The following is a 27,770-nucleotide window of genomic DNA, read 5'->3' as shown; positions in this document are numbered from 1 at the left end:
CCTTATTCGGATTTTCTGGTCCACTTCGCAGCTTCGCAGCCCAATGCAATGACGTGATTGTGCCTGTAAGGCAGGGGTAGGGAACCTGATCCATGGAGAGCCGGTGTGGGTGCGGGTTTTTGGGATGACCTCTGTCAGCCAATAATAAAGCAGCGATTCTCAACTCCAGTTCTTGGAATCCACTGTTATTGGCTGATTGAGAGGCCATCCCAAAAACCCGCACCCACACCGGCCTTCCATGGATCAGGTTCCCTACCCCTGCTGTAAGGGGACCGTTTTAGTACCTTAAACCTCTCTGTGCCAGGCTAATATCAACTTCTCAGTACACGTCAGGTACCCCATTATATAGAAAAAGTGACATTGTCCTGGTCCCGACTGATTTTACTGCTTTAAGAATCAGATGGGAGCAAGGTATGCCTTACTATAGTGCACAAAGGTGTGAATGAGAAGCCAGATTTCCAGATTTTATTTGAGAATTCAATTCTACCATATGTGGTTTTTATAAAATTACTATTTAAGACAGTGAAATTAACTAGACTTTGAAGTAGATTGCTTACATTACTCAAACAGGTTAAATTACAACTTAAAAATTTACTTAAAATGCAAGTGTCTGAAACACTGCTTAATTCCAGTAATGTGAGTAGTTCTAATCCACTCCCTATACACAGAAAAAAATATTTGGGTCATTTTTTTTCAACTTGTACAAATCATAAATTAATTCAATGTATAAGGTTTAATTAAAATGGGCACGGAAACCTGTCCTCTCATTCACACCTTGTGTGCACTATAGTATGACATGCCTTGTTTCCATCTGATTTTTAAAGCAGTAAATCAGTCTGGGCCAGGACAATGTCACTTTTTCTATATAGTTGGGTACCTGACATGTTCTGAGAAGTTGATATTAGCCTGGCACAGAGAGGTTTAAGGTATTAAGGACTGGCTAAGGCTGGTAGCAGGAAAAAATCAGAGGGTTACTGTTCTGTTTGCAAAAAAACATATCACCTGGATGGGGGTAATGCTCTCCGGTCGCGTATGCGCAACTCATAAATCAGGAATGCGTGGACGAGAGCAGTTAGCCAACTGGTGCAAATCGATAAACTCATTGAAGAAAAAGCCAAACAATTAAGGCACTTTCCATGAGTAGCCTAGTGGATAAAGATATGAACTTGTGACTGAAGAAGTTAAACAATTGCAAGATGTCAGTCACTAAATTTATTCTGTTGACCCATGTTCCCTATTTAAATTCTATTGTACAGGCCAAGATTGTGTAATATTATAAATCTTTAAATCAGTTTGAAACTTGTTTAAAAACTGGTACAACTCAATGTCGTGGGGTTTCTAAAAAATATTAAGTATTAAATGTATTAAAAGGTGTTAAATGTAACCTGCATTTCTGTATATACCCTAACAGCATGTTTTGCGTCACTGTATTCTACGCTTTGTACAGCGGACCCCAGGTGGTCTTCGCTCACTGTACTTCCCTTAAATTGAAATCCCCATGGGGGGTGTTAATAAATTCACCGTCTCTACCGACAGCTGTTTCAACGAGTGTCGGGAAGGCAGGTGCAGCGGCAGTCCACGATTCGAGTGTGAGTGCGCCCTGGGCTGGACCTCGGATCCCTCCACCCTGGTGCTCAGCGGTGTCGAGTGTGATGTGGACTGCGGCTGCAATTTCCACAGCACCTGCGTCACCGCACCGGGCATCTGTGACCAGTGCCAGGGTCAGTGTGTGTGTGTGTGTGTGTGTGTGTGTGTGTGTGTGTGTGTGTGTGTGTGTGTGTGTGTGTGTGTGTGTGTGTGTGTGTGTGTGTGTGTGTGTGTGTGTGTGTCGGAGCGCTCTCCTTTTGATATTACGCTTATATATGCCACCGCCCTCCCCCCCCCCCCCCCCCCCACCCGCAGACTGGACTTCAGGCCTGCAGTGTGAACAGTGCCGACCAGGAAGCTTCGGCTCAGCCCTGGCGGGGGGCGAGGGTTGTGTGCCATGCCAGTGCAATGGGCATGGCGACCCCCTACGGGGCTACTGCCACAATCAGACAGGGCTGTGCTACTGCACCCACAACACCCAGGGCCCACAGTGCGAGAGCTGTCTTCCGGGCTTCTATGGGGACCCACGGTAAGCAGTGGCGCCACCTACTGCCCACTGTAGCTTGTGTGTTTATTCTCATCTCTGTCACATGGGTGAGGGATCTAGCCATGACTCACCGTCTCCGACTTATACTCCCGCTCTGTTTTGCTCTCTCTTCCCAAATTGGCCCTCACCCTCCTCCAGGAACAACGGCACGTGTTTCCGCCAGTGCCAGGGCCGCTCGGTGCTTTTGTCCTCACCCTCCTCGCAGAGTCCGCTGTTGTCGGCCTCGCTGGGCTGGCGTGGGGGCGCCGGTGCGCAGGGCGGCCTGTCCCACTGCCTCTGGGTGCTCTCTGTAACCAAGGACCTGTCGCCTTGCCTCCCGGGGAAACAGTGTCCGCCTGTGTCTCTCATGCTGCACCCAGACTCCCGCACGCCATGCCCTGTGAGTGACATGGACGTGAGGGGTCGTACTAAACTGAAAAATATTTTCATAAATTAAGCATTCCCTCCGCAAAACCTCAGCCCGGTGGAATGCTGGCTGAGGACTGGGATTTAAGCCCTCCCACAGTGCACATAGAAGCCCTCTCATTACACTGCACAGACGTTGCCCTGGCTGAAGTCACATGACTGTTGTGTCTTGTTCACAGAGCTCCTACGTGTACGTTTTCGACGGCCTGCCCAGATTCCTTGGCAACGGGGTGGTGCAGTCTGACCACAACCTGATTGGAGCATTCTGCGGGACCACTCGCACGATGCCTGTCACCGTAGAGGCAACATCAGGTCATTTGTACGCTCTCTCTATCCCTTTCTAAGAATAGGCATGAATTTTATACCCTAAGAACATTCGCTTTATCTGAAGTTGTTTAAATTCCTTTTATGAAGCTTCCCCTTCTGTTCTTCTGGAGTGCTTTTTTGCCAGATTGTTTTCTCCCTGTCCCTCTGGGCTGAGCCATTACTTTACCTTCTAGGGGTGATTTCTGTGTACTTTGAGGCCAACGTCTCCTCTGGGCCGCCCCAGGGCTTCAACGCCTCCTTTTGGGTACGGCGGTGCCAGGAGGGGCTGGCGGAGGACAAGATCCCCTGCCAGGGCAGAGCGGAGTGCCGGGGAGGCCTGTGCCGCTGTACCAAGGGCTATGGAGGGCCACACTGCGACAGGCTCCTGTGCCCAGCAGGCTGTGGATCCAAGGAGGGCCGGGGAATGTGCGTTACAGTGAGTGAACCCCCGGTGTGCTGCACTAATCCCCGGTTAATGGTCGAACTGAGAGCCCTTATTGGCAGATCAGCTCCTCTGCAACTGAAACTAATGGGAATCTGTGCAAAAGCATGAATTCAACATACAGAGACTGCAGTGTGCATGAGATGTCATTGAGGCAAGTAATCGGGATCATAAATTATGTGGTACTGGGTTACCCAATTAATGAGTTATTGGCCGTGATGAATGTAAGGTGGCCCTAACCCTAACCCTACCTTCAAGGTGAGAAACATGCAAAATAACATTCCAGACTGCGATCGAAGGAACGTTCAGAGAGCCTCAGGAAGCAGGAGTGGCCGTCAGTTCAGAAAGGGTTATAGGTCCCTGGAAATTGGTTATGGAGTCAGCATTGCAAGCCTACAATTGGAGAGATTAGCCATTGTAAGATGCCCTACGATTGGAGGGACTTGGAGGTGCACTATAAGACGACTAGTATTAGACTGCTGCCTCTTTTAGCCATATTTGACCAATCTGCACTGTATTGTGTTTTGTAAGAATTTTTGCTGGCCATATGAGTTTAAAATCGATGTAAAACAGCTGGAATGTCACAGAGTGCTGCACTGTCATGACTGGGGCTCTGATAGTTCACTGCACTGTCATTGAGGAAAGCAGTATTAGGGATGTGGAAGTTTATTATTTTGCTGGTGGAAAATAAGTCCCTCCTTCACTCATAAGAATGAATAGAAAAGAATAGTAACAGTTCATAACTCCCCGTGGGGAAATTCCTTTTTTGCGTTGCCCCATCTTGCTCTCCATACAGCAAGCTTGAGAGCCACAGCAACTTTGAGCTTATTCAAGGCCCCGCAGACGTGACTATTCTGCCAAGGCCGGACTTGAACCTGCAACCTTCTGATCACAGGCACGGAGGCTTAGCCCACTAGGCCACATATTGCATCAACAGTCTACCGAATACTAAAGTGTGGATGTTGAGATAGCAGGGATGTAGGAGGACCTGATGCAGGGCAGCCGATGATGAAACGGATTTGTTAGCAAGGATGGCTAGAGGTCATCAAGGAAATGATGAAGGCCTGATAATGAACTGTGAGAAACATCTGTATCTGCTGCACCTGCCATGGAGTTTCACTGCTGTATCCCCTGTGCCCGTACTCCCTGTACTGTACCCCCACTGCACCTGTACCCTCCCCTCCTATACTGTCTGCCTTAAAACGTTGCCGTTAAGATAATGGTCTGATGTGAATCTCGGGAGGTACGCATGCTTTGGCGTTGCATAGGATAAGAGTGTAGCTGCCTGTGATAGGTGTCCTATCAGGCACGTGTCCTGACGCTTCCCCCCCCCCCTTTGTTGCAGGCTCTCGGAATCTGCCAATGTTCGGAGGGCTGGGCTGGCCCTGACTGTGCCTCCCCCACGGGCATCAGCAGCCTGCTGTGGGAGAATCTGCTGGATACTCAGATGACAGCGGTAAGATGGGCGACCGTGGCTTCTCACCCACGGCGGTACCCCTGCCCTCATGTCTTATGTTAACTCCGTCTTGCTCTTTCAGAACCAGGCTCATAGGTTCCTCCAGAGGATGGGTCATTCTATGGTCTCGGGCCCTCAGGGGACCCTCTGGATGTATGGGGGTCTGTCGCTCACGGAGGGAATGCTAGGAAACGTCTACAGGTGTGAACAGCTCACTTTAATATTCTTATTTGTTTATTGTTTCTTTGGCTGGAGGGGGCTTAGCGCTTATGAATATAGTTTCCTTTTAAGACCGTCCCCACCTCCGTGGAAAACGGCCCTGTAAACTTGGGACTTATAGGAATGGAGAAGATAGTATTTTGTCTCTGAATGATGAAATACGCTATATTGGGGCAGGTTAACGTAGCATCACTAGCCGTAGCCAGTAGTCTCTGCCATCATTAATGCAAACCCTGCAGTAATTATGGCTTTTAGAAGTCTTCATTATGACTTATTTTCACAGGTACTCTGTGTCCGAGCATCGATGGACACAGATGCTGACCAGCATTGTGGAAGACGGGTTGGCTCCCAGCCCCCGCTATCACCATGCCTCTGCCCTCCTGACCAGCCAGGAACCTCTAGCTGGCACCCAGGGAGTCACGCACGGGGTCATGCTGGTGGTGGGCGGGGTTACGCAAAAGGGCGTTGCCATGGACACTTGGGCCCTCAATCTTAGCAGTCTTGTGTGGAAGGAGTTTAAGGTGAGGAGCAAATATCCTTGAAGCTTGTTGGTGAGTTTGGCTTTGTGTGTATCATCTTGATTTCCTTCCTTTCCTTGGGGTGATGGTGGCGCAGGAGGTAGTGCTACCATTCGGCAGCAGGAGGGTTACAGGTTTGTGCCCAGGTTCCTCCTGACCCCATCGAAGTGTCCTTGTGCAAAACACTAAACCCCAAATTGCTCCCGGTGAGCAGGTTGGCGCCTTGCATGGCAGCCTCCGCCACCGGTGTGTGAATGGGTGAGTGAATGGGTGAATGTAAGGCAAAATTGTAAAGCGATTTGAGTGCTCGTAGGAGTAGAAAATGCGCTATATAAATGCAATTAATTTACCATTTACTTTCCTGTAGAGCTCAATACTGCCCCCTGTGGCTGGACACACCCTCACGATTCGTCATGGCACGTCGGCCCTCCTTATTGGCGGATATTCTCCAGAGAATGGCTTCAACCATCAACTTCTGGAATTCAGCCTGGACAGTGGGAACTGGACTGTTGCAGCACATGCTGGGACGCCCCCTACTGGTGAGCTACAGGGGAGCAGTAAATGCATTTTCAGTCCTTGGAATATAATGACTGACCATCTGACCTATGTCTTGTCCTCTTCAGGACTGTATGGACATTCGGCGGTCTACCATGAGCAGACAGATGCCGTGTACGTCTTTGGCGGATACCGCTTTCATGTAGAATCGGTGGAGCCCTCGGGGGAGCTGTACAGCCTCTACTACCCTAACCTCACCTGGTCCCTCCTGGTCCCCTCCCAGGGCAACAAGGTACTGCCACAAGGATGGTGCTCTCTGCAACAAAGGAGTCTGGAAGGTGGCGCTGGGCTAACACGGCTGTCTGGCTTTCTCTAGCCCTTGTCGCGGTTTTTCCATGCGGCTGCCCTGCTGAAGGACACCATGGTGGTGGTAGGAGGGAGGACAGGAGAAGAGGATTACAGCAACAGTGTCTCTCTCTACCAGATCAACTGCAACACCTGGATACAACCAGGTGTGTCCCCTAAGCTGGTGTGGGCTTTCGTGATGGCCCTGGTCATGTGACAGCCTAGGTCACATGATGGCCCTGACTTCACCAGTTGAGTCAAGCCTACTCCATCCCCCCACCTCTTAGTCTTGGCAGTTGGGGAGCCGGTCAACAAGTCGGTATCTCTGGCGATGGTGGCGTGGGAGGGCCGCCTCTTCCTGTCTGGTGGCTTCAATGGAGTGACTCTGGGGCGCCTACTGACACTATCTGTGCCTGCTGACCCCTGCGGCCTGCTTCCCACCTCCGAGGCCTGCAACGCCACCACAGGGAGCTGCGTGTGGTTCAGGAGCAGCTGTACCTCCTCTGACACAGCTGAGAGGTACGGACCCTGCAAAGTCATTCAGGCCCCTTAGAGTGGCATGAACATGGGATTTCAGAAAAACCGCTCTTCAGATGCATCTAATGGTGGCACTGTGCTGTGTGAGTTGTGTTACTGGGTATACAGGAAGTCGTGTACCCTCCAGGATGTCACTTTTGCTGTGCCTTTGTGATCCACAATTCCAGAACCTTCCTTCATATTTGTGTCATTGTAGGCTGTGAAAGTACTACCTCAATCCTGTAGTCAGAAAGGCACGTAGAGTCTCATCATTCAAGGCCAGCGGCATGCATCTGTCAGGCACAACATGTAGTTTCGCCAACAGAAGCTCAATCCGATAGCACCCGGGGCTATCCTTGTGGCTAGGCTAGCTACTTCGAACCTCTGTCAACCGATAGCTTGGCGGTCCTTCAGAGAGTTGTAGTGTCCCAGTTTGCAGTTGGGGAATGAGAGGTTGCAAAAACCTCTTCAGTGATAAGCAAAGCTCACTGTCTCTGTACTTGGGCATCGAGCAAGAACCAACCTGGCACCAGCTCTGTATTGGTGGAAACAAGCTAATACCGGTCTCCTAAAGGATGTGTACCTTAGCGATCTCCCCTGTCCACCTCAGGCTGGGCTGTGAGAATGTTCAGTCTCCGTGTTCCCCAACGCCTCGCCTGCCTGACCAATGCCGCCGGCTGAAGACCTGCAGCGAGTGCCTGGCTCGGCACCCGAAGACCTTCTCCAACCCCACGCAGGTAGTGCAGACGGCTAATGCTCTCTCCCGTTCTCTTGCTCTTTGTTCTTGGTTTGATTTGTGATTATAAGCATAATGACCTTTAGTGTTACATTATACATATTATAACATACTAAGGTATTGAAAAGTAAAGCTGATGAAAGATGGTGGTTCAGTTGGTGGCATAATCTATGCCTTCAGGGCTGTGGGCCAGTTCCAGCACCCAGCTCTGTGTCTGCATTTCACATGCTTCTCTGGCTTGGCCCCAGATGCCCTGGTTTTCTCCTACATTCTAAAGATATGCTTTAGGAGAACTAATGTCTCGAAATTACCTTGCGTGTATGTGGTCCTCAGCCTAGCAGGATGTCTAGGCTGTACCCTGCCCTGTGTAATAGGCCTCTCTGGAGTGGTTTAGCTGGCACTGAGGATGAATGGGGTGAAGATGTTAATGAAGAACAGAATGTGGATTTTTTTGTGTTACTGTCGAGTAACACAAACATAGTTGTTACTGTCGAGATTTTGCCTCAGTTCTTCAAATATGATTCTTATGTGAAGGCAGTCTCTCAGGTTTCTCAGAATATTGGGTTATGAAGTAACTTTGAAGAAATCATTTTAATAAAAATATTTTATTGAAGTGTCATTAGGGACATGTACTCTTATGTCATGGACTGACATCTCATGGTAATATCATGCAAGTTGTCACATCTGTCGCTTAGCATATCCCTGAAAATGTAGTTTCACATTTAAATCCTCTTTGCACTATTTTGTAACTGATGTACTTGTTGCTTAGTCTGATTTTACAGTTTACAAATGAAAAACAAATTATGTAAACAAAGTTGAGAGATTTCAGAAATGGAAACTTAAAAATCTGTATGAGCAGGCCTTGAGGCTGGTGCTCCCTACAGGGCAGGGCGAGTCCTGTCATGGTGTGAGCAGGCCTCGAGCACAGCGCTCTGACGGCTGGGGAGAGTCCTGTTGCAATGTTAGCCGCCTCATGGACGGTGCTGTCGGCATGCTGGGATGAATTCTGTTGCGATGTGAGCAGGCCTCAAGGACGGCAATCTCTGCCAGCCAGGGCGAGTTCTATTGCAATATGACGCTCCTGGCCAAGGTCTCCTGATGAGGACTGTGAGGCCAGGGGCTGTTGTTGCTGTTCACTTTATGATACACATGCCCTTTCTGTAAAGCCATCTGTCTTTGGCTGCTGCTTCCATTAATCCATCCGTCTTCCAGCTGCTTATGTACGGAAAACTGTGTGTGACACAAGGTGTCCCCCGGAGGGGATGCCAGGCTGTTGCAACTGCTGATTTGTGTGTGTTCATGTTGTGTGTTGATTGATTTCTTGTATAGTTTTAATCTCTCGTGTTTAGTGAGAGAAGGTCTTTGTGGGCAATCTTAGAGAAGTGCTTTTGGATGGTGGTTGGCTATGCAACATGGTGGTGTGGAGCCGTATGTGCCCATTTTCTGACACCTGACACCTCCAGCCAGCGCTCCAGTGCAAGTGGTGCACGAACTGCCCGGAGGGAGCCTGCATCAACAGCTCCGTCAGCTGCACCTCTGAGCACGACTGCCGCATCAATCAGCGGGAGATCTTCCTGTCCAGCAACTGCACGGAGACTAGCTGCGAGGCGTCCGACTGCCCCAAGTGCACTGCCTCAGGCAAGTGCATGTGGACTCGGCAGTTCAAGCGCACAGGTGAGTGGTGCAGTGGGTGAGCCTGACCCTCGGGTCTGAAATGAACACATGCTATAGACTAGAACTAGATGAGCTGGTGTGGATTGGGGTGTGCTTCCACAGTGATCCATCAGTGTTTTTGTTCTGTTTTGTTTTGTGTTTTTCATTATTTTTGTTTTGTTTTTTGTTTCTGATATATATGCATAGAATGCCACTTAAATAAGTAACTTTGTTTGAAACTGTCCAAAGCCCTGAGATGAGTTGTCTTACTGTGGGTTTTTTGATTTGTGCCCCCCCCAGGCGAGACTCGCCGCATCCTCAGCGTAAACCCCACCTACGACTGGACCTGCTTCAGCTATGCCCTGCTCAATGTGTCTCCCATGCAGGTGGAGTCGTCACCGCCACTGCCCTGCCCTCCTCCCTGCCACCACCTGGGCACGTGTAGCCTCTGCCTGGGCTCACGGGGCTCCGACGGCGGCTGGCAGCAGTGTGTGTGGAGCGTGGCCCTGCAGCAGGTGGGAAGGGCAGGGGCCATGGCTTTGACTCTTACAGTGGGGGAGGGCAGGGGCATGGCTCTGGTAGCAGACTGGGGGACAGGGTGCGTGGCTCTGACTCGTTGGGGGTGTGGTTCTGACTCATCACGGTGGTGGGGGCAGGGGTGGCGGCTGTGGCGCTGACTTATCACTGACTCATACATGCTGTATCTGTGTTTTTCAGCAGCGGCCTAATTAGTCATGACTCTGTATTACAATGTCTCGGTTTTCTCCCCCCCCCCTTTCTGTCATCCGTTCTCAGTGCATGAGCCCGTCCTTTGTCCCACTCCGCTGCGAGGCCGGACAGTGTGGCCGTTTGCTCACCAGGGGTGACTCCTGCTCACCCCAGTGCTCGCAGCTCACCCAGTGCTCCCAGTGCATTGCTAGGCCCCAGTGCGGCTGGTGTGCCACCCGTGGGGGCAATGGGGCTGGGCGCTGTTTGCATGGTGGCCTGGAGGGTGAGTATGAGACAGGGGAGTGATCACTGCATAATGTGCAAGTTGACTGGATGAGCCTGGTGTCAGTCACCACTGTGTAAGTAGAGAGGAGCAAAATGGATGAGTGATCAAAGTCTGATTCAAAAGTCTAATCCAACCAGATTACATTTCTTTCAAATGTTCGGTCTGGCAAAGCCTCTGAAGCACTCAATTGAACTAATTATCACAAGCATTGAACCGCTGTAGTCTTTCTTCTCCTTCAGAGTCAAAGAATGTTGGCTGAGAAATCTGTTCTTGCTGTACAGATTAACCTTTGTGTTCCAAATAATTGACACTACATTAGACTCTTCAATGAGCCACAGACGCTGACACTGATGGGTTTTTCAAACTGTAGGAATCGTTCTTTTCCATCCTTCTTCCAGCCGTTTATCCAGTTCAGGGTGGCAGCAAACTTGAAACCTGTCCCAGGAAGCACACGGCATGGGACTCCCCAGATGGGATGTTAGTCCATCACAGTGCACACAGTCACCAGTTCACCTCAGAGTGTTTTCACTAAAACCAGATTATCCAGTGGCGACCTGTGCAGCAGGGGGAAAACATGCAGACTCCACACACACACACACACACACACACACACACACACACACACACACACACACAGCTGAGATTTCAACTCTTGGCCCTAGAGGTGTGAGGCTATAGCACCAGGCACCTATTTCAGCATGTACACCCACGGGCTTGGTGAGCATGCGTCCAGTGACGAGGCAGGAGAACATGGCCGGGCAGATATACACTGGCTGGTTTACCTGAGGAAACCCAGCGTGACCCTCCCTCCCTGTCTCTCTCCCCACCTCCCTTTACCACCTTTCTCTCCCCCGTCTCTCTCCCCACCCTTCTCCCCACTTCTCTCAGGCGTGAGTGAGGATGTCTGCCCACAGTGGAACAGCAGCTGGTCCTTTCTGCACTGCCCAGAGGAGGATGAGTGCGCCAATGGGCACCACCACTGCAACAGCACGCAGGATTGCCATGACCAACCACAGGGCTACAACTGCACTTGCAGGCAGGGCTACGTGCTCAGCAGGTATCCCCCCCCCCCCCCCGTGTTTTAGGGTTAGTGCAAGTATTAGTGTTAGGGTTATAGTTAGGATTAATAATATTGCACTCTCCCACAGTGTATTGGATCAGTGCAACCACTTGTGTGGGCTGGGTTACAGTTTGTGATTCTGTGCTCTTCCCCCAGCATGTCAGGCCAGTGCGAGCCCGTGTGCAGCCAGGGTTGCGTGAATGGCACCTGCGTGTCACCGGGCGTGTGCCACTGCCATTTTGGCTTTGTCGGGGACAGCTGCTCAGCACAGTGCCGCTGCAATAAGCACAGTGACTGCGCCAGCCTCACCCAGCCCGATGTCTGTCTGGAGTGCCACAACAACACCATGGTGAGCACGCCTCACCCCCTTCAAGATGACATCACACATGCAATCTGAAGTATTCTACTGACACGATCCGGCCCCCAATGTATTCCCTCCTCCCAGGGCCAGCACTGCGAGAAATGCAAGCCGCTGTTTGTGGGCTCAGCGCTCGGTGGCGGTATGTGCCAGCCTTGCCGGAAGTTCTGCCAGGGCAACAGTGCCGTGTGCCTGTCCCGAGAGGAGCACAAGCGGGCGCTGGAGCATCCCAGAGAGTTCTTGCTGGACCCTGAAAGTGTAGGCAACTTTGTTTCTGATATATATGCATAGAATGCCCCTGTGTCACTCCCCCCCCCCCCACTTATCTTTATGCTTCCGTGCAGCATGTTCAAAAATAGACCTTAAGTGTTCTCTCTAATCTGTTCTATGAGTCTCAAAACCAAATATACAACATTTACATAATTAGTATGCTTATAGTTATGAAATTTATAGTTTTAATGTATTTTTTAGCGGATGCTTTGTGCCAAGTGCCGTGCAATGCAGCTTTCAAGGAGCTAACTACCACAGCTAGGATGATTGTCCAGTGACTGGCCAGTAACAACAGTTACTGTGCAAAGTATTATAGGCAAGGATTGTACAGCGCTAAACATCCATCCTTTTTCTATAACCACTTGTTCTATTCATGGGGTCTGGAGCCTGTCATGGAGGATGGGACACCAACCCATCACAGGGCACACACACATACATCTGTCAAATGCACACCTATGGGCAATTTGGTAACTCCAATTAGCCTCAGCAAGTCTTTGGACTGTGGGGGGGAACTTGGGTACCCGGAGGAAACCCCATGATGACAGAGGGAAAACTCCACACACAGAGCCATGGTAGAGACTCGAACCCGAGTCCCAGAGGTGTGAGGTAGCAGTGCTAATCACTGTACCACTGTGCTGCCCCTAGTACTCACCACCACTAAACAATACTAAACATTGTAAGAACCTGGCAGAAGACGAGTTCCAGTCAGACCCCCATGAGGACTAAGGCGGTGTAGAGAGAGCGCCATCTAGATGGGGGGCAGATTTCTTCTCTTCCCCGGCTCCCTCCACCTCGTATACCATTCTGTCTGTCCCCCCTTTTTCCTGACAGTATCCCTGTCTGCTGTTTCCCTGCAGATCACACAGTGGGTGATGGAGGGCCCCACGGAGGTCAGTGCCATGTGTGTCAACTGCCAGAACAACAGCGTGGGGGACAAATGCGAGACCTGCCTCAGCGGCTACTTCCTGCTGCAGGGCAAGTGTGAAAAGTGAGTGTGGGCTGGGCTGTGCCCCATTCTGTCCAGGAACTGGATTCTATTAGCTGTGACCCAATCACACTGAGAGCAAAGTGGTTGTGAGCTGCCCGCTGTCCGTTATGAGGATATCATTAATTATCTGGCTCTTCAAGTGTCGTGGGTAACACTGAAGCAAATGAGATTGACTAAAATCTGCAGGCTCATGATTGCATAATTGCTATTTCTGGCTGGGTACAAGAACTGTAGAGGAAAATATGTGGATGAGATACAATCACTGGCATGTACCAGTATTAGAGATGGCACCAGTCCGATACCCAAAACACAAATATGTGTCAGACTTTAGCTGTAAACACATCGCCGCAACCTCAGTTCTCATGTTGCTTACAGCCAGGAAAGGAATACTATTGGTCTGTTAAATCTTTAATAGGGTTATAATTTCAATGCACGATGAAAGTATATCGATATAAACAGTAGGTGATATCTAAAATCTCATTTTGAAAATGTATCAATATACAATGAACATTTTATGCTCTTGTATTTGACTAGAATACTTTAATCATGAGGTTGTGAACCACACTGACACATGGTAACACAAACTATGATGTGGAAAACTGGCTAATGAATTGCAAAGTCTCAAACAAATTGCAATAAAAAAGCAAAGCCTATGACCTGTTAGCAGTTCTGATCATTAAAACCACTTCTTCTCTGTTGTGATGATGTTAACCTTCCTAGGCAGGGTATGGGGAAATGGCCCAATTGGGGTTAATGTGCTGCAATAACTCCTCCTGTCCTGCAGGTGTCAGTGCAACGGCCATGCGGACACCTGCAATGAGCATGACGGCACAGGCTGCCCCTGCCAGAACAACACGGAGACTGCTTCCTGCCTGACCAGCTCTCAGAGTGACAGGAAGGACTGCTACAAGCAGCAGGTGCATGAATGAACGTGACTGGGAGCATCATTTTTTTTAGCCAGTGTTACTGGGACACGTACCTTGAATCTATTTTGTTTGAGTGTTGCTGCTTGGTAATGGGGGATGTGATGACAGTGCACACAGAGCAGGAAGTTTGTAGCTGACATAGTACCCCCGGTCAATGCCTGGGTAAAAGCAATTTAGCAGCTCCAATTAGCCTCGGCATGTTTTTGGACTGTGGGGGTAAACCGGAGTACCCGGAGGAAACCCCACAACAACATGGGGAGAACATGCAAACTCCACACACATGTGACCCAGGCAGAGACTCGACCCCGAGTCCCAGAGGTGTGAGGCAACAGTGCTAACCACTGCACCACCATGCCGCCCTGCTCATTTACAACCCTGCTAAATTTAGGACTGATTTGAAAACTGAAATGCAATCAAAACCTAACCACTGCACCACCATGCCGCCCCTAAATAATATACTGACAAATAAAATAAAAAATACCAGTTTACACTTATCTCTGTATTTAGATAATTTTACGTTTTCCTTTGGAAAAAAAAAAGGCCGGCAGCTCTTCCTAGCAGCACCTACACCATGTAGCTGTTCTTTGCCGGCACTGCCGGGACTGCCAATACTTCTAGAAGCACCCTTCACTGCCTAACTGTTCTGTGCCAGCACTATAGGGGGTACAAGTACTTCATTGCATACCATAGGGGAAGAAGTTAAATGGATTTACTTAGTGTCCTAGGTGGCTACCTGTGCCACCTAATGGGTTGACCCAACAGCACCACCGTCAGTAATCAGAGTACCTTTTCATAGTGTTTTCTGTTTATGTGGTTTATGACCCTCAGTATTTCTCAATTCTTATTGCCTTAATATAGTGCCATAGCTGTTCATAGCCTGACTGTTTCACTCCCCCCATTTTGTCCAGTGTGCTAAATGCAAGGACTCCTTCAATGGTACTCCGGTGAATGGCCGTCAGTGCTACCGGCAGTTCAACGTGGACCATGAGTGCTGCTTTGACCCCACCTCGCAGTCCAATTGCTTCCATGAGCCCAACATCCGCAACCTGCCACGTGGTCGCACCGTCTTCTTCGCGGCCCAGCCCAAGTTCACCAATGTGGACATCCGTGTCACCATCGACGTCACTTTTGGGGAGGTGGAGGTCTACGTTTCCAACTCGCATGACACCTTCATTGTGGAGGTGGACCGGCAAACGGGCGTTCACAGCGTGAAGATTGAGGATGACGTGCCTCGGGGGGAGGTACCCCCATCGCCTATAAAGCTCTACACCAACTCCAGCTCGGGTCTTTCCCCGCCACCCCTCCCCAGCACTCCACTCCAACTGCAAGCCAAGTCACCGGCTGCGGAGCGGGAGATCCGCGAGGAGCGGGCCCAGGGCCTCATCTCCTACATCACTGTGTGGAAGCCTCAGACAGTGCTCATTGTGCGTGGCGTGCGTGACAGGGTGGTCATCACCTTCCCACATGAGGTGCACTCGCTCAAGTCCAGCCGCTTTTACATTGTCCTGAGAGGCGTTGGCACTGAGGCCCATGATGGCCAGTCCCAGGGCCTCCTGTTCCTCCGCCAGGACCAGGCCCACATCGACCTCTTTGTCTTCTTCTCTGTCTTCTTTTCCTGCTTCTTCCTCTTCCTGTCAGTCTGCGTGCTCCTCTGGAAGGTCAAGCAGTTTCTGGACTTTCGGCGGGAGCAGCGGCGACACATCCAGGAGATGACAAAGATGGCGTCCCGGCCCTTTGCCAAACTCACTGTCTACCTGGAGCCTGAGGAGCCGCAGCTGATCTACCTACCATCCTGCGGCCTGCCTGGCGGCCCCATCTCTATCTCTCATGCTCGTACGAACAAGCTGGGTGGAGTCATGATGGGACCCCGCGGACGGCCGGGGGGTGTGTCCTACAAACACGACCCCGCCTCTGGTCCCGCGGGTCACCAACTGCACCACCTGTCCCTCAGCGGGGGCAACAGTGGCCAGCATCTGCCCCTCCACTACCTGAACACTCAGCACTACGCTTCCACCTTGGCAGGAACCCCCTCCTCACACCTACAGCACCATCCGTCCTCCCACAGCGGCTACCAGCACTTCTGCCGCTCTGACCCCTTCCTCTCGCAGCTCCTGGGCTTCTCCTACTCCTCCTTCAAAGTGGGGCCCATCACGCTGGAGCCCACCGATGACGGCATGGCTGGGGTGGCCACGCTCCTTATTCAGCTGCCGGGTGGCATTTTGGCACCCAATCGGGCCTGCCTTGGTTCGGCCCTGGTCACACTACGACAGAACCTGCAGGAGTACTGCGGCCACGGCAGTGGGGGGGCCCACCCAGGGGCTGGCGGCGGCCGCAAGGGACTCCTGGGCCACCAGCATCTCACCACCATGGCCATGTGAATGGGAAGGAAGAATACAAAGATGACTGATGGAAAGGAGGGATGGACGATGGGAGATATGTGGTGGTGATGAAGGTCATGATGGTGAAGAGACGATGGACAGTATGCTGATTTGTATGGGCCAGTTCAAAGAGACCTCTGATTATTTGTATATAATGTATTATAGGAGGTTGACTTGTGTTTCCACTGTCACAATGCTTCACATTTCCCCAAACAAACTATCTCTGATCACATTGGAATCACCTAGTCGCCAGAGGAGAGGCAGAAGCATGGTGGACAGCCAGTGGGAGGCCACAGGAGAAGGTGGGGTAGTATATGAAGGGAATGAGAACCAACATGCTTTATTTCTGAAAGTGACAATCATGAGAGTGCTGCCAATTGGCTCCAGGGATAACATAGGTGCATGGTGACCAGTCTGACATGATAAACACACCAACAAGGTTAAATGGACATTTAACTGAGAACTGAGAGCTTATGCCTTTGAGAATATCAATATTTATAGAATTAGGCTTATTTTTTACCTAGAGGTATGAGAAGCCTTTTTGTGAAATCCTAGAGAAATTTCATCAGTCATTAAAGATGCCGCACGTGTGCAGTACCTACACTTTTATTATCAAATTTAAGAGATGTGAATACAGGGTTGGTCTGTTATCAGATTATAATAATCAAGGAGCTTTTTATTCAAACCCATCAGGCCTTTTCTTGTAGACGAAATGTGACCCCCTAAGCCTTTAATATATTCTTCTTCGACGGTGATGTTGCACTTGCCTCAAACTGCATAAGCATTTGTCAGTTTTGTCTCAAATATATTGAGTCACCAGTTGTACTTTTCCTTTTGGCAGTGGTTCCAGTGATGGCTGAAGTTTTGTGATATGAGTCATTATATAAAGTGAGTGAGGTTAGATTTCTGCCTTTGCAGCTTTAGGGTTGTTCACTCATTACGCCATTCTCTGTCAGAAGGTCCAGACGAAACCTTCGCTGTCTGTCAATCTCGCTTTTTGTGGAGGTCTTTTATTTATGCATAAAAATGTCATTATTTTACACTAAATGACTGCTTGCTCTGCATGTTTCACCGTCGCATTTAATAACCGATATTCAGAAGATTTCTTTATAACTGCCTCATTTAAAGTCAGGGATAAACTTTGGAATGACTGTAACCTGGTATGATTAGGGGTTCTGTAGGTCGGAGTATTTATTAAATGCTCCTGATTAAAGAAAGAAAGGAAATGAAAGCAACTGACTTAAACACTAGAAGAAAACCTTCAGTATTGTCTGTTACATTTTATTTTTTTATTTATTGTACGTCTAGACGTTGACTGTGCCGTACGAGCGCTCTCATTTAATCCTGGGTTGCAACCTATGATCGATATTACTTGCATAACACTCTATGATATAATTGAACAGTAGGCCTGTATCATTTCATGGCTCTGTTACTGCATGAAGTACAGTGTTTTGGAGACAAGTGTAATGCATAAATAATCGTTTACAGTTTTGTTCCAGAAAAAACATACATTTAAAGATGGGTGAGCATTTGCTTTGTGAAGTCAGTTTTCTTATAAAAAATTGCTGACAAATGTATCCGAGTGATAGTCATGTGTGTTATTCATTCAGTGTATTTCCGTTAAAGATGCCGTGTGGAACGTGATGAAATTTAATTTGACTTCATTTTGGAATGCTTTAGTGGCACGTACATTGTCCGCCGCATTGATGACATTGAAACTTAATGGAACTCGTGTCTATTTATTTAATAATTCTCCTTTCCTTTTGAAAGTCGTTCAATTTGTAGTCTGTCACAATATTAAAATGAGATTACGACTTTTGTGGTACTGAATTCTGTATGTCCTATATATATAAGGGGTCGTGACTTGACATCCGTTACGTTATTTTTTCATTTGAAACATTTGTAAGCTTCTAAAATTAATTATGACATTGGCGTGTGAAATATTTTAAACAGTTTTGCTTTGAACGCCACAGTCTGATCTGCTAGTCCAATCAGAGCTTTGGCCCGGAAACATTCTGACCTATCACGTTGTTCCATTTCTGTGCCCTCGCGTGAACCGTCTGCTGTCTGATTGGCCACGTGGGCTGTCAATCCCAATAAGTTTGCATCATTCTTCCGGTGTGTGGTGGGTAATGTTTTTACCGTTTGCAAAGATAGCGCTGTGTATTTCATGGAGCAAAATTGGTGAATGAGCAATCCTGATGTTACCGTTTTCATAAAGCGTGATAAGCAACGTAAAATATTCAACCGTCTACACTTAGCTATAAATCGGTTTTGCAGGTTTTCAGTTTTGCACGACTTGCCATCTAATACTTTAGCTAGTCGTTTGTTTGGTTACTCTCCTTTCCGTGTTTCTGAGCTGTACTGGTACAGCGATCGAAGGATGAATTACAAGGAGTCTCCAACGTTAATAGGCCTGGTAAGTATTTCCTGGACGCCCGAGTGCCACTGAGCTTGCATAAGCTACTTGCTATTGATCCGATCGTGAGCTGCATATCCTGGCAGCCATAAGTAGTCATATACTTATTTACGGACAGCATGGCATCCTGCTTGAAGCGTTCTCATCTTTTTACTAATTAAAGTAATTCCACCTATCAGTGCAACCCAGAAGCAAATCGGTGCTTTTTACTTTATCTGATTACGCTGTCCTGCTAATTAGAGCACCCTAAGTAGGAAGTACTATGTCTCCATGGAGTGTGAACAGAGGCGTAGCTGTTTCGATTAGCCATGGAAAAGACTTAAGATAAGTATCAAAGCACGTTTCGCCTGGTCGAGTACTAGTTGAGTGTGTGAGTTACAACAGAAAATGAAAACATTTTCTTTGACTTGCCTAAAATGGTGTTCATGTACTTCACAAAAGTTTGAAAATAATGCAAAATTTAAATATGCGATTTAAAATGTGCATCCTTTCATGGGCCCCTTGCTGTTTTCTTTTAGATAAAATTGAAAAGCAGAGGTTTTCCCTCCAGCTGTATACCATAAACTTTAAAGGGAATTTACAGATCTGTGGCCAGCAAGCTTTGGTTACAAGGAGTGTAAGCATGGATAACAAAATGAGAAGAAGCTCCAAACTCTGTGCTGTCAAAATCAAGTCAAGTTATAACTGTGAAGCCCATAAGCTGGGCAGGTTAATTAAAAAGGAACATGGTTGTGGTCCATGTGCATTTTCTCGCTGTCATACTGATATGGACCACAGTGACCCTGCCTTCATGAAACAGGAGACCGTCCACATTAAAGATGAACAAAATGAAGTTGAAGTTCACAGCATTCAGATAAAGGAGGATGATGTGGAAATGGAGTCCCTGGATTCAGGCACAGTGTTGAAAGGTGACTGCAAGAAACAAATTTTGAGGCCCCAAGACATCAAGCCTGTTTTAAGTAAATTGGAGCCAGATCCCATTCATGCCAAACAGGAATCAATCCTGATTAAAACCGAACCCATTCTGGATTCTGAATGCCAGACTGGAAAGACCAAGAAAGAACATGAATGTTTTGAGGTCAAAAAAGAAGATCAGGGGGATGGGTCATCAGATCTCAAGGGGGATCGAGAAGAAGCTTATGATGAGCATCGTACTGACAGCGGTGAGATGTGTCTGGGGTTGGGGGCTTGAGGGGGGAGTTAGCGAGAATCGCTAAATATTTGCTAATATATTCTATAAAGTTCCCAGCCAGATTCATACTTATAGCTCATGTGTTTCTTAGCACTGGGACAACACTCTACTTGAATGTACAATCACACATTCTTGATTTATGCAGTTGTTCAAATCCATTGTATTCCTTATTTATTCTGTTTCTCCTGCTCCTTTTCTCCAAATCCTCGGCTATGTGTCACCTCCAGAGTCCCCTCCCCAGTTTTTCCCTTGTCCCCACTGCGTTGTCTCCTTCACTGGTTCCTCCTACTTGGAGAAGCACCTGAAATGGACCCACCAGCTGCAGTACCAGGCCCTCCTCAGAAGCCGAGCCTCCAAAGTCGAAGGCAGCCCAGAGGCCCTGGAGAGACACAGCTGCCCCGATTGTGGCCTCGGCTTCCCGTTGCGCCGCCAGCTAGCTGTCCACGCACGCCGTCAGCACCCGAGCACCCCCCCACAGAAGCGACACCCCTGCCCGCAGTGTCCCCGCAGCTTCCACTACCTGGCCAGCCTGCAGAAGCACTGCAAACAGTGGCACCAGCTGGCCACTGTGTGCCGGGACGGCCGGCTAACCTGCGCCAGCTGTGGGGAGGGCCTTGGCACTCTGGGTGGGCCGCACGTGTGCCCCGGCTCTGAGACCAAAGCGGAAACGGGCCCCACAACCACTGCTGATGGCAGCTTCCTCTGCTCTGTCTGCAGCAAGACCTGCAGCACCATGCAGAACCTGCGCGTGCACATGCGCACGCACACAGGCGAGAGGCCATACACCTGTACTGACTGCGGTAAGTGCTTTGCTGAGAGGGGCTCCCTGGCCAAACACGTGCGCATCCACACTGGCGTCAAGCCCTTCAAGTGCCCCGACTGTGGCAAGCAGTTTGGCAGGATGAGCCACCTGACATCCCATCGTCTGACCCACTCGGGCGAGAAGCCATTCGTGTGTGGCGAGTGCACTCGGCGCTTCACCCATAAGGCGGACCTGAAGACGCACCAGCGCACACACTCTGGGGAGAAACCCTTCCGCTGTCCTGACTGTGGCAAGGACTTTGCCATTATGGGCAACCTGCGGGCTCACCAGCGGGTGCACAGCAAGGAGAAGAGCCACCAGTGCGGCGAGTGTGGCCGGAAGTTCGGCGAGGCAGCTGTGCTGAAGAAGCATCTACGCACACACACAGGTGAGCGGCCCTACCATTGCACCGCCTGTGGCAAGCAATTCAATCGTGTACAGCACCTGAAGACGCACCAGCGCACGCACACCGGCGAGAAACCCTACCGCTGCGGTGACTGCGGCAAGAGCTTCAGCCAGTCGGGTGACCTAACCAAGCACCGGCGCACTCACACCGGGGAGAGGCCATATGCCTGTCCCGACTGTGAGCGCACCTACAGCAACTCGGGCGACCTGCGCAAACACAGCCGCAGTCACACGGGACAGAGGCCCTACAGCTGCCAGGAGTGCGGCAAGAGCTTCCGCATGATCCACCACCTGAAGGTTCACGTCAGGACGCACACAGGGGAGAGGCCGTACTCCTGTCCGCAATGCCCACTGAGCTTCAGCCGGCCTCACCACCTTTCCTCACACCTCAAGGTGCACTGGGACGCCACCCAGAGATCGACTCCAGCAGAGAGGAGCATAAGTAGCAGTGCCCATGCTAGCTAAGCTAATCTAATATCTGCGATCTGTCGACGCCAATCAAAATAAATTATGAAACCAATTATTTATTTTGCAATAGTGTATTGCCTTCTGGAACCTGACGCTCTGTAGCTAGCTAATGAGGAAATACTAGTTTTTACTAGCATCCTTGGTTGTTTTTCTGCTGTGAATAACTTGACTATTGGCAAATATTTACCAGTCTAAACCACATCAGTATTTTATGCTAGTGTGAGGCCAGTTGATTTGGTAAAAAATCATTTAAACCGATGATTTGCTAATGTAGAGATCTGCTTCGTGTGAACATAATGCTCATCCATTAGCGTTTATCAAAAGGTTAAAAGCCTTGCATATCACCTTGTATGAAATAAATTACTCAAGTCATTCTCCACATAAAAGATTATTAATCGGTAGCCAAAGAGTGATGCATGTGTGCCTGTAATATCTATGGACTCCTGTTCTGGTGGTTATGTGTCATTATGTCCTTACATAAATATTATGTAGTCGTCTCATCTCGGCTCCAATGTGGTTATACGAAAGAACAAATAAATTGTTGACAGTCTCCACTTAAGAGGGCTTTTATTGCATTGTAAGATGTGTTGAGCATGCTTGTGGTTTGGGTTGTGCTGGTCTGAATTTTGATTCAGTTGCACATGGAAACTTGAAGATTTGGAAATATTTCTTGACAAATTTAAAGAATTGATGTTCTCAGTATGTTTCAGTGACGGTAACTTCAGGCGTTTCTCACAGCTGGGCAGCCCAGCTCTTTGACCAGTAAACCATGCTGATCTTGTAACTGTTTGGTTTCTCATCCTATTTCCACCCAATGATGTCATCACTCCTCCCTTGTAGACTTCCTCCCCTGACTCAGTCAAAAGTCCATAAACAGCAAGAAGTTCCACCACAGTAGCCCAAGAGAATATTTTAACGCAGTGACTGAAGTCTCCTACCCCAGAAGTTCAGTGTCGCTTATTCACAAAGCTTTTCTGCTACGTGTAGTGGACCAGACATCTTGAGAACTTAGGGGTATTCCAGTGTTAGAGGCCTGACGGTGTTTTTTTTTTTTTTTCCTGTATTTTGACAGGAGCTTTTCAAATCCACCTTGGTCCATGTTGTCATGTGTTTGGCATGAACAGAAATTAGGTCCTTTTTAATCACTGGTGAATGTTTGCTATGTCCTAAATTGTATGTGATTTGTGTTCACTGCACTGATAAATCTGTTTTTACAGTTACATTTTTATATTTAATTTGTAAATATCGGAGAGGTATTTTTGTGTTTGTTACATGGGCAATTTACAGAATGAATTTCTGTGTTGGTTTTTATAAACTACTGCATATTAGCAAATAGCCAAACATATTTTGCAAGAATTAGCATTTGTATTAGTGACTCATTTTGGCAGGGTGTTATTTTCCTTACTTTGTTTCATTAAAATAGACCCCTCATCTTATTTAAATGCTAACCTCTCTGATTTGCTGGTTCCAGAGACGGGACTGTCACATCAGCTTAATGGGAACAAGCGTATCATTTCAATGAACACAATTACAAAAGTGTATCCATAGCCAGCAGTCCATGCTGATAACAAAGACATATTTAGTGGTAAGTAATATTGAGTGCACCTTTGTTTGGTTCTGGAATCAATATTTCTACAAACTGTGTCCATTCTTCATTGTGTGTCAATTTGGAGGGGGGGTGGTAGGTAAAAGATGAATGGAGTGGTTGTTTAATTTGTCTCTCGTCACTATAATAATTGTTAGAGTACTGGACTCTGATGAGCGTGTGTTACACATACTGAGAGAAAATAATTCATATAGGAGATTGACATAAATTGTCTATAATGAGTAATAAGGAGATGTATGAATGAGGATGCAGTGTATGGAAGTGAATGCAGGCAGATGCTGACATATAAAGCTTGTACCACGTCTGTTGTCGCATGTATAATAGCAGATTGTGTCAATGCTGGATGTCCTCAGCAGCTCCACTTTAACAAGGGAGATTAGTTCGCGTTTCGATCGACAGGTAATTTGTATGAAATTCAAACTTTCACCACCAGAGGGAAATAGATAGCTGTCAACTGGTACTTTCAAGAGTGCAAGGATTTCAGTTTGGCTCCTGAGTCAAACTCATCTGTGTGAGTTCACACCCTGTCTGCCATGAGCATTACTCACCTCTACTTTCCTCGTACCTCCTTCTCTTTTTCTTCTCTCAGGGTTTGATACCTAGAGTTGAAATAAGTGTGAAATACACATAGTTAAATGAGCAGAACTATATTCTTGGGGGGGGGGGGTGGGAAGGAATGAGAATGGTGTTTATTCTAGATTACTATTTCAGAAACGGACAGGTCCAGGGTGGAAATAAGACAAAAATTTCATTACTGTTTCATCTGGGGAGGGGAGGGTTTCTGGATCCAAAATAAAATGCAGAAGTACAGGGTGCACAACCATGTAGGGTCGCTGAAATGAAGAACAATGACAGTCACCTGAATTGCTGTACCAAGATGGGCAGTAGTCATTTCATCAGTTATTATCCTGGACACACATGAACATAACATTTCATACATCTTCCACCCTGTGTGAAAAGACAAAATTGAAGCTCTTGGGTGGCATGCAATGTCACTTTGACAGTCCTGACAAGTGAATCAATCCAAAGAAATTCTTTTAAAGATCTTATTTTGGGAGGAAATCCCCAAGATGGAACTTTGTTGCATTGACCATCCAGTACGCTTGAGCTTCTAGACGGGACGTGGCATTGGTGTCATGCTGTGTGCTTCACGCCAGTCCTCCTGGAGCACCGCTTGAAATGGAAGGTCAGTCACTTCGTGGACATTCTGGTCCCATTAGGGGCCACAACTTACTTCTCCCAGACATAAGTCACATGGGTCAAAATCTTATACAATCAAATGTTATTCTCATATTTCGTACAAGTCTAATAACCCATTAAACAGTCAGTGGACTAAAGGCAGAAAAGAGGTTCAGCGCTGACCGTGTTTGTGTGAAATGGATAACCACGCAAATTCAAAGAAACAGCTGCTACAATGCTATGGTCTTTAGCTGTTAACTAATACAACTTTCAAATTTGCTGTCCATTTTATGTTACTTTGCTACTAAATTGACATAAATTGTTTATGCCACTGATATGAATTGTGATGCTCAGGTCTGACATTGCTATCGCTATGAGCATCATCTCCCCTGCTTGCTGTTTCACTATGTCTATGAGCGCCATCTCCCCCACCTCCTGCTTCACTATGAGGGTCATCTCCTCCGCCTTCTGCTTCACTATGTCTATGAGCACCATCTCCCCTGCCACCTGCTTGAACTTTCACTATGAACATCGTCTCCCAAGCCTCCTGCTTCACTTGTATGAGCGTTGTCTCCCCTACCTCCTGCTTCACTATCTCTGTGAGTATCATCTCCCCCGCCTCCTGCTCAAATGTAACCTTTTGCTCCCTGAGTCTCTTTAGCAGAGAATAGAGATGTGAAGGGCAGAGAGAGACTGACAGTGCGCTCTACCCTGCTCAGTAAATATGAACCGCACGGAGCGGACAGGCTCATTCATCACGAAGGAAAAAGAGGGAGAGAGGAGGGGGAGAGAGCGAGGGTGGAGAGGGATCAGAGACAGGAGCTGGGAAAGTGAGGCGGGAACCGGTGGGGCGAAAGAAGCAGGGTAATAGGCAAGAGGGGCCAAGTAAAACAAACAGGAAGCGGAAAAAGCGTGACATCTGTGAGCTGATGAGAGGTGAGCTAACTGAAATTCAGTCACTTCAGAACACAGCCAGCCTCCTGGATGCCCTCAGCTTCACCAACTCTCAGCACGACCCCATCGTTCTCCATCAGCTGATCATGTCTGTCTCCGGCCCAGCCTGCGCTGGTCAGCACATCAGTCAGGTACCAAGCCACTGTGCAAAAAAGAACACTTCTATTCACTGGGAGTCCCAAGAAGTCTAAAATCACAGACTCCCATGAACGGAAAGCACTCATCCCACTAGGCCTTGGCCTGTGCTCATCTCACAGGTCAGATATTTCTAGTCTAAAAGGTCGGTCCCCTGCAGCTCGTAATAGCAATGCAATCTCAGTGTGTGGTACCCTGCTGTTCCTACAGTACACCGTTACAGGTTGTGTCTGGGCTCACAGTTTGTCACAACTTTAATATGTGCGCTGTATTCTAGCACTCACCACCAACCACTGTTCATGTCTCCACTAGGGTTGTCAACAGCAAGTCCAATGTGCTCCCTGTAAACCAAGAAACACATGCTTTGCTGTGCGTACACAACCAAGTCGGGTACTGTGTCCGTTATGGTAGTTTGATATTTTATATATCACCATGACCCTATGCTGAACTGGACTGGACTGGATGGATCGATGGATGGATGGAAGATGAATTGAAGGATATATACCTTATTTCTAAATTTTTTGTCCTGTTACCCAATGGTTATTCATATGCTGTAAAGGGGGGGTGGGGGATTTCGGATGATTACATGGGTATGGTGGGCATTCTAAAAAATCCATCCATCCATCCATTCATTTTCCAGCCCACTTATACTACTGGGTTGTGGCGGTTCTGGAGCCTATTCTGGTAGCAATGGGCACGAGGCAGTGAACAACCCAGGATGGGGGGCCAGCCCATCGCAGGGCACACTCACACACCAGTCACTCACACATGCACAATTTAGTAACTCCAATTAGCCTCAGCATGTTTTTGGACTGTGGGGGGAAACCGGAGTACCCGGAGGAAACCCCACGACGACATGGGAAGAACATGCAAACTCCGCACACATGTAACCCAGGTGCAGACTCGAACCCGGGTCCCAGAGGTGTGAGGCAACAGTGCTAACCACTGCACCACCTGTTCTAAAAAATTTTTAATATAATTGACTTGGTCTGGGTTAGTCTCTAGCACTGCCCCTGTTCATATGTTACAGTCTTCTGGAAGCTCAGGGCTGACTTTTGTGTTCATCACAAATATAAAAATCTTTGGTGTAACTGTTGTGTCACATTATATTTAAATAGTAAATATTTATCTTGCCAAATGTGATGGGCAAATGACGTCAGATTGGAAATCTGTTAAATTGACATTGTCTCAGTAGTAGTATGGTATCAAAAAGTAGAAATTATCATTTATTAATTTAGATCCCCATCCTGGCCCCCATCCTGGGTTGTTCCCTGCCTCGTGCCCATTGCTTCCGGGATAGGCTCCGGACACCCCCGCGACCCAATAGGATATGCAGTTTGGAAGATGGATGAATGGATGGATAATTTAGATCACGAAATAACTGTATTTAAAACGTACATCTGTATGGTGAGATACACAAATAGGTTTTAAATTGTCAGTACTAGCTTAAAAAAAAAACAGAAAGATCATTGAGTTACGTTTCCAAACTGCCGGTACTCACTAGCGGCATTATTTCATTATTTTTTTTTTTTTTGTAAGTTAAGCAATACGAATGCTTACTTATATGTTATCTTTTAAATGATGGACCATTGCATTTATGTACTCGTACTAACACCTAAATTATCAAATAAATGATTTTGGTGATTTCGCCCTATGAACATTGTTACTTCTAAATTAGATTATTATAAATAAAAGATGTACACTGTATCTTATTGTTATTGGTTATTACAACTATTGGACAATGCTACGTGTAAGGTTTTGTCGGAATGTAAGCTTTTGTGCGTACGTAATAAACGTATGAATGAAGAACAGAAATGTTAAAGGGATAGGCTTAGGGTGCTGCTGGGAATGCTTCATCTGTGCTGTAAACTATTATCTCCTGGCTACAAGCAAAATACGGTTGTAACAGGTTTGATGTTATGAAAGAGAGACTTTGCTAGAACTAATTACTAACTGGCCAGTTATTAATTGACAAGTTGAAGGAAACCTTTTTCTTTATGTCGCATCATGCTTGGTTACTTTGAAGAAAGTTTATATGTTGCTTGTCTTGTTCACTGTGGTAGAGATCTATTCCAAAGCAAAACTTGTCAATCAGTTTTATTTAGTTTCTTGACATGTTGATGATATTTTGTAGTTTCATTAGGTGACAAGCCCACAATACGTGTGTGGAATTTCTGTTTAAGACTTTAACAAGGGACAAGACTTTACCGAGACTTCAACAGTTTTGAATGTCTGCCGTTAAAGTGTAAACCTTAATATGCTCCTCCCACGCTGTGCTTCTGGAAAAAAGTCATAATCCTAAAAGTACTCCTTTTTCTGTATCCTCATTAATGCAATTTCACTCTGAAAGTAACCCTTTCTCCATTTACCCTCTATATCTATCTATTTACCTCTGTCTGTTGTCCTCAACA

The 27,770-nt window shown here is 47.7% G+C and overlaps 2 protein-coding genes across 4 annotated transcripts in view; both read left to right on the top strand.

Annotated features, from left to right (window-relative positions):
• megf8 (multiple EGF-like-domains 8) overlaps nucleotides 1-18,013 on the top strand; it is a 30,156-nt gene extending 12,143 nt beyond the window's left edge. For all 3 annotated transcript variants that reach the window (XM_049024236.1, XM_049024238.1, XM_049024237.1), the window contains 22 exons: nucleotides 1,537-1,721; nucleotides 1,903-2,116; nucleotides 2,273-2,513; nucleotides 2,719-2,851; nucleotides 3,040-3,281; nucleotides 4,633-4,743; nucleotides 4,826-4,944; nucleotides 5,246-5,483; nucleotides 5,848-6,019; nucleotides 6,104-6,267; nucleotides 6,352-6,487; nucleotides 6,608-6,839; nucleotides 7,447-7,573; nucleotides 9,036-9,246; nucleotides 9,526-9,740; nucleotides 10,021-10,216; nucleotides 11,108-11,276; nucleotides 11,436-11,628; nucleotides 11,725-11,895; nucleotides 12,765-12,895; nucleotides 13,680-13,812; nucleotides 14,730-18,013. In XM_049024236.1, coding sequence (XP_048880193.1) covers nucleotides 1,537-1,721; nucleotides 1,903-2,116; nucleotides 2,273-2,513; nucleotides 2,719-2,851; nucleotides 3,040-3,281; nucleotides 4,633-4,743; nucleotides 4,826-4,944; nucleotides 5,246-5,483; nucleotides 5,848-6,019; nucleotides 6,104-6,267; nucleotides 6,352-6,487; nucleotides 6,608-6,839; nucleotides 7,447-7,573; nucleotides 9,036-9,246; nucleotides 9,526-9,740; nucleotides 10,021-10,216; nucleotides 11,108-11,276; nucleotides 11,436-11,628; nucleotides 11,725-11,895; nucleotides 12,765-12,895; nucleotides 13,680-13,812; nucleotides 14,730-16,199 — 5,203 coding nt within the window. In that variant the 3' untranslated portion in view covers nucleotides 16,200-18,013. The remainder of the gene's footprint in view (nucleotides 1-1,536; nucleotides 1,722-1,902; nucleotides 2,117-2,272; nucleotides 2,514-2,718; nucleotides 2,852-3,039; nucleotides 3,282-4,632; nucleotides 4,744-4,825; nucleotides 4,945-5,245; nucleotides 5,484-5,847; nucleotides 6,020-6,103; nucleotides 6,268-6,351; nucleotides 6,488-6,607; nucleotides 6,840-7,446; nucleotides 7,574-9,035; nucleotides 9,247-9,525; nucleotides 9,741-10,020; nucleotides 10,217-11,107; nucleotides 11,277-11,435; nucleotides 11,629-11,724; nucleotides 11,896-12,764; nucleotides 12,896-13,679; nucleotides 13,813-14,729) is intronic.
• A 279-nt stretch (nucleotides 18,014-18,292) lies between these two features.
• LOC125748301 (zinc finger protein ZFP2) lies at nucleotides 18,293-22,039 on the top strand. The gene is made up of 3 exons (XM_049024278.1): nucleotides 18,293-18,618; nucleotides 19,137-19,781; nucleotides 20,038-22,039. The coding sequence occupies exons 2-3, from the start codon at nucleotides 19,241-19,243 to the stop codon at nucleotides 21,480-21,482; spliced, it is 1,986 nt and encodes a 661-aa protein (XP_048880235.1). The 5' UTR covers nucleotides 18,293-18,618; nucleotides 19,137-19,240; the 3' UTR covers nucleotides 21,483-22,039.
• Nucleotides 22,040-27,770: the final 5,731 nt, after the last annotated feature.

Source organism: Brienomyrus brachyistius, chromosome 9 (assembly GCF_023856365.1).
Source record: "Brienomyrus brachyistius isolate T26 chromosome 9, BBRACH_0.4, whole genome shotgun sequence".
In the NCBI taxonomy this organism is placed as follows: domain Eukaryota; kingdom Metazoa; phylum Chordata; class Actinopteri; order Osteoglossiformes; family Mormyridae; genus Brienomyrus; species Brienomyrus brachyistius.
Note: the sequence above shows the minus strand (reverse complement) of the source record. Positions and strands in the feature narration are given on the sequence as shown.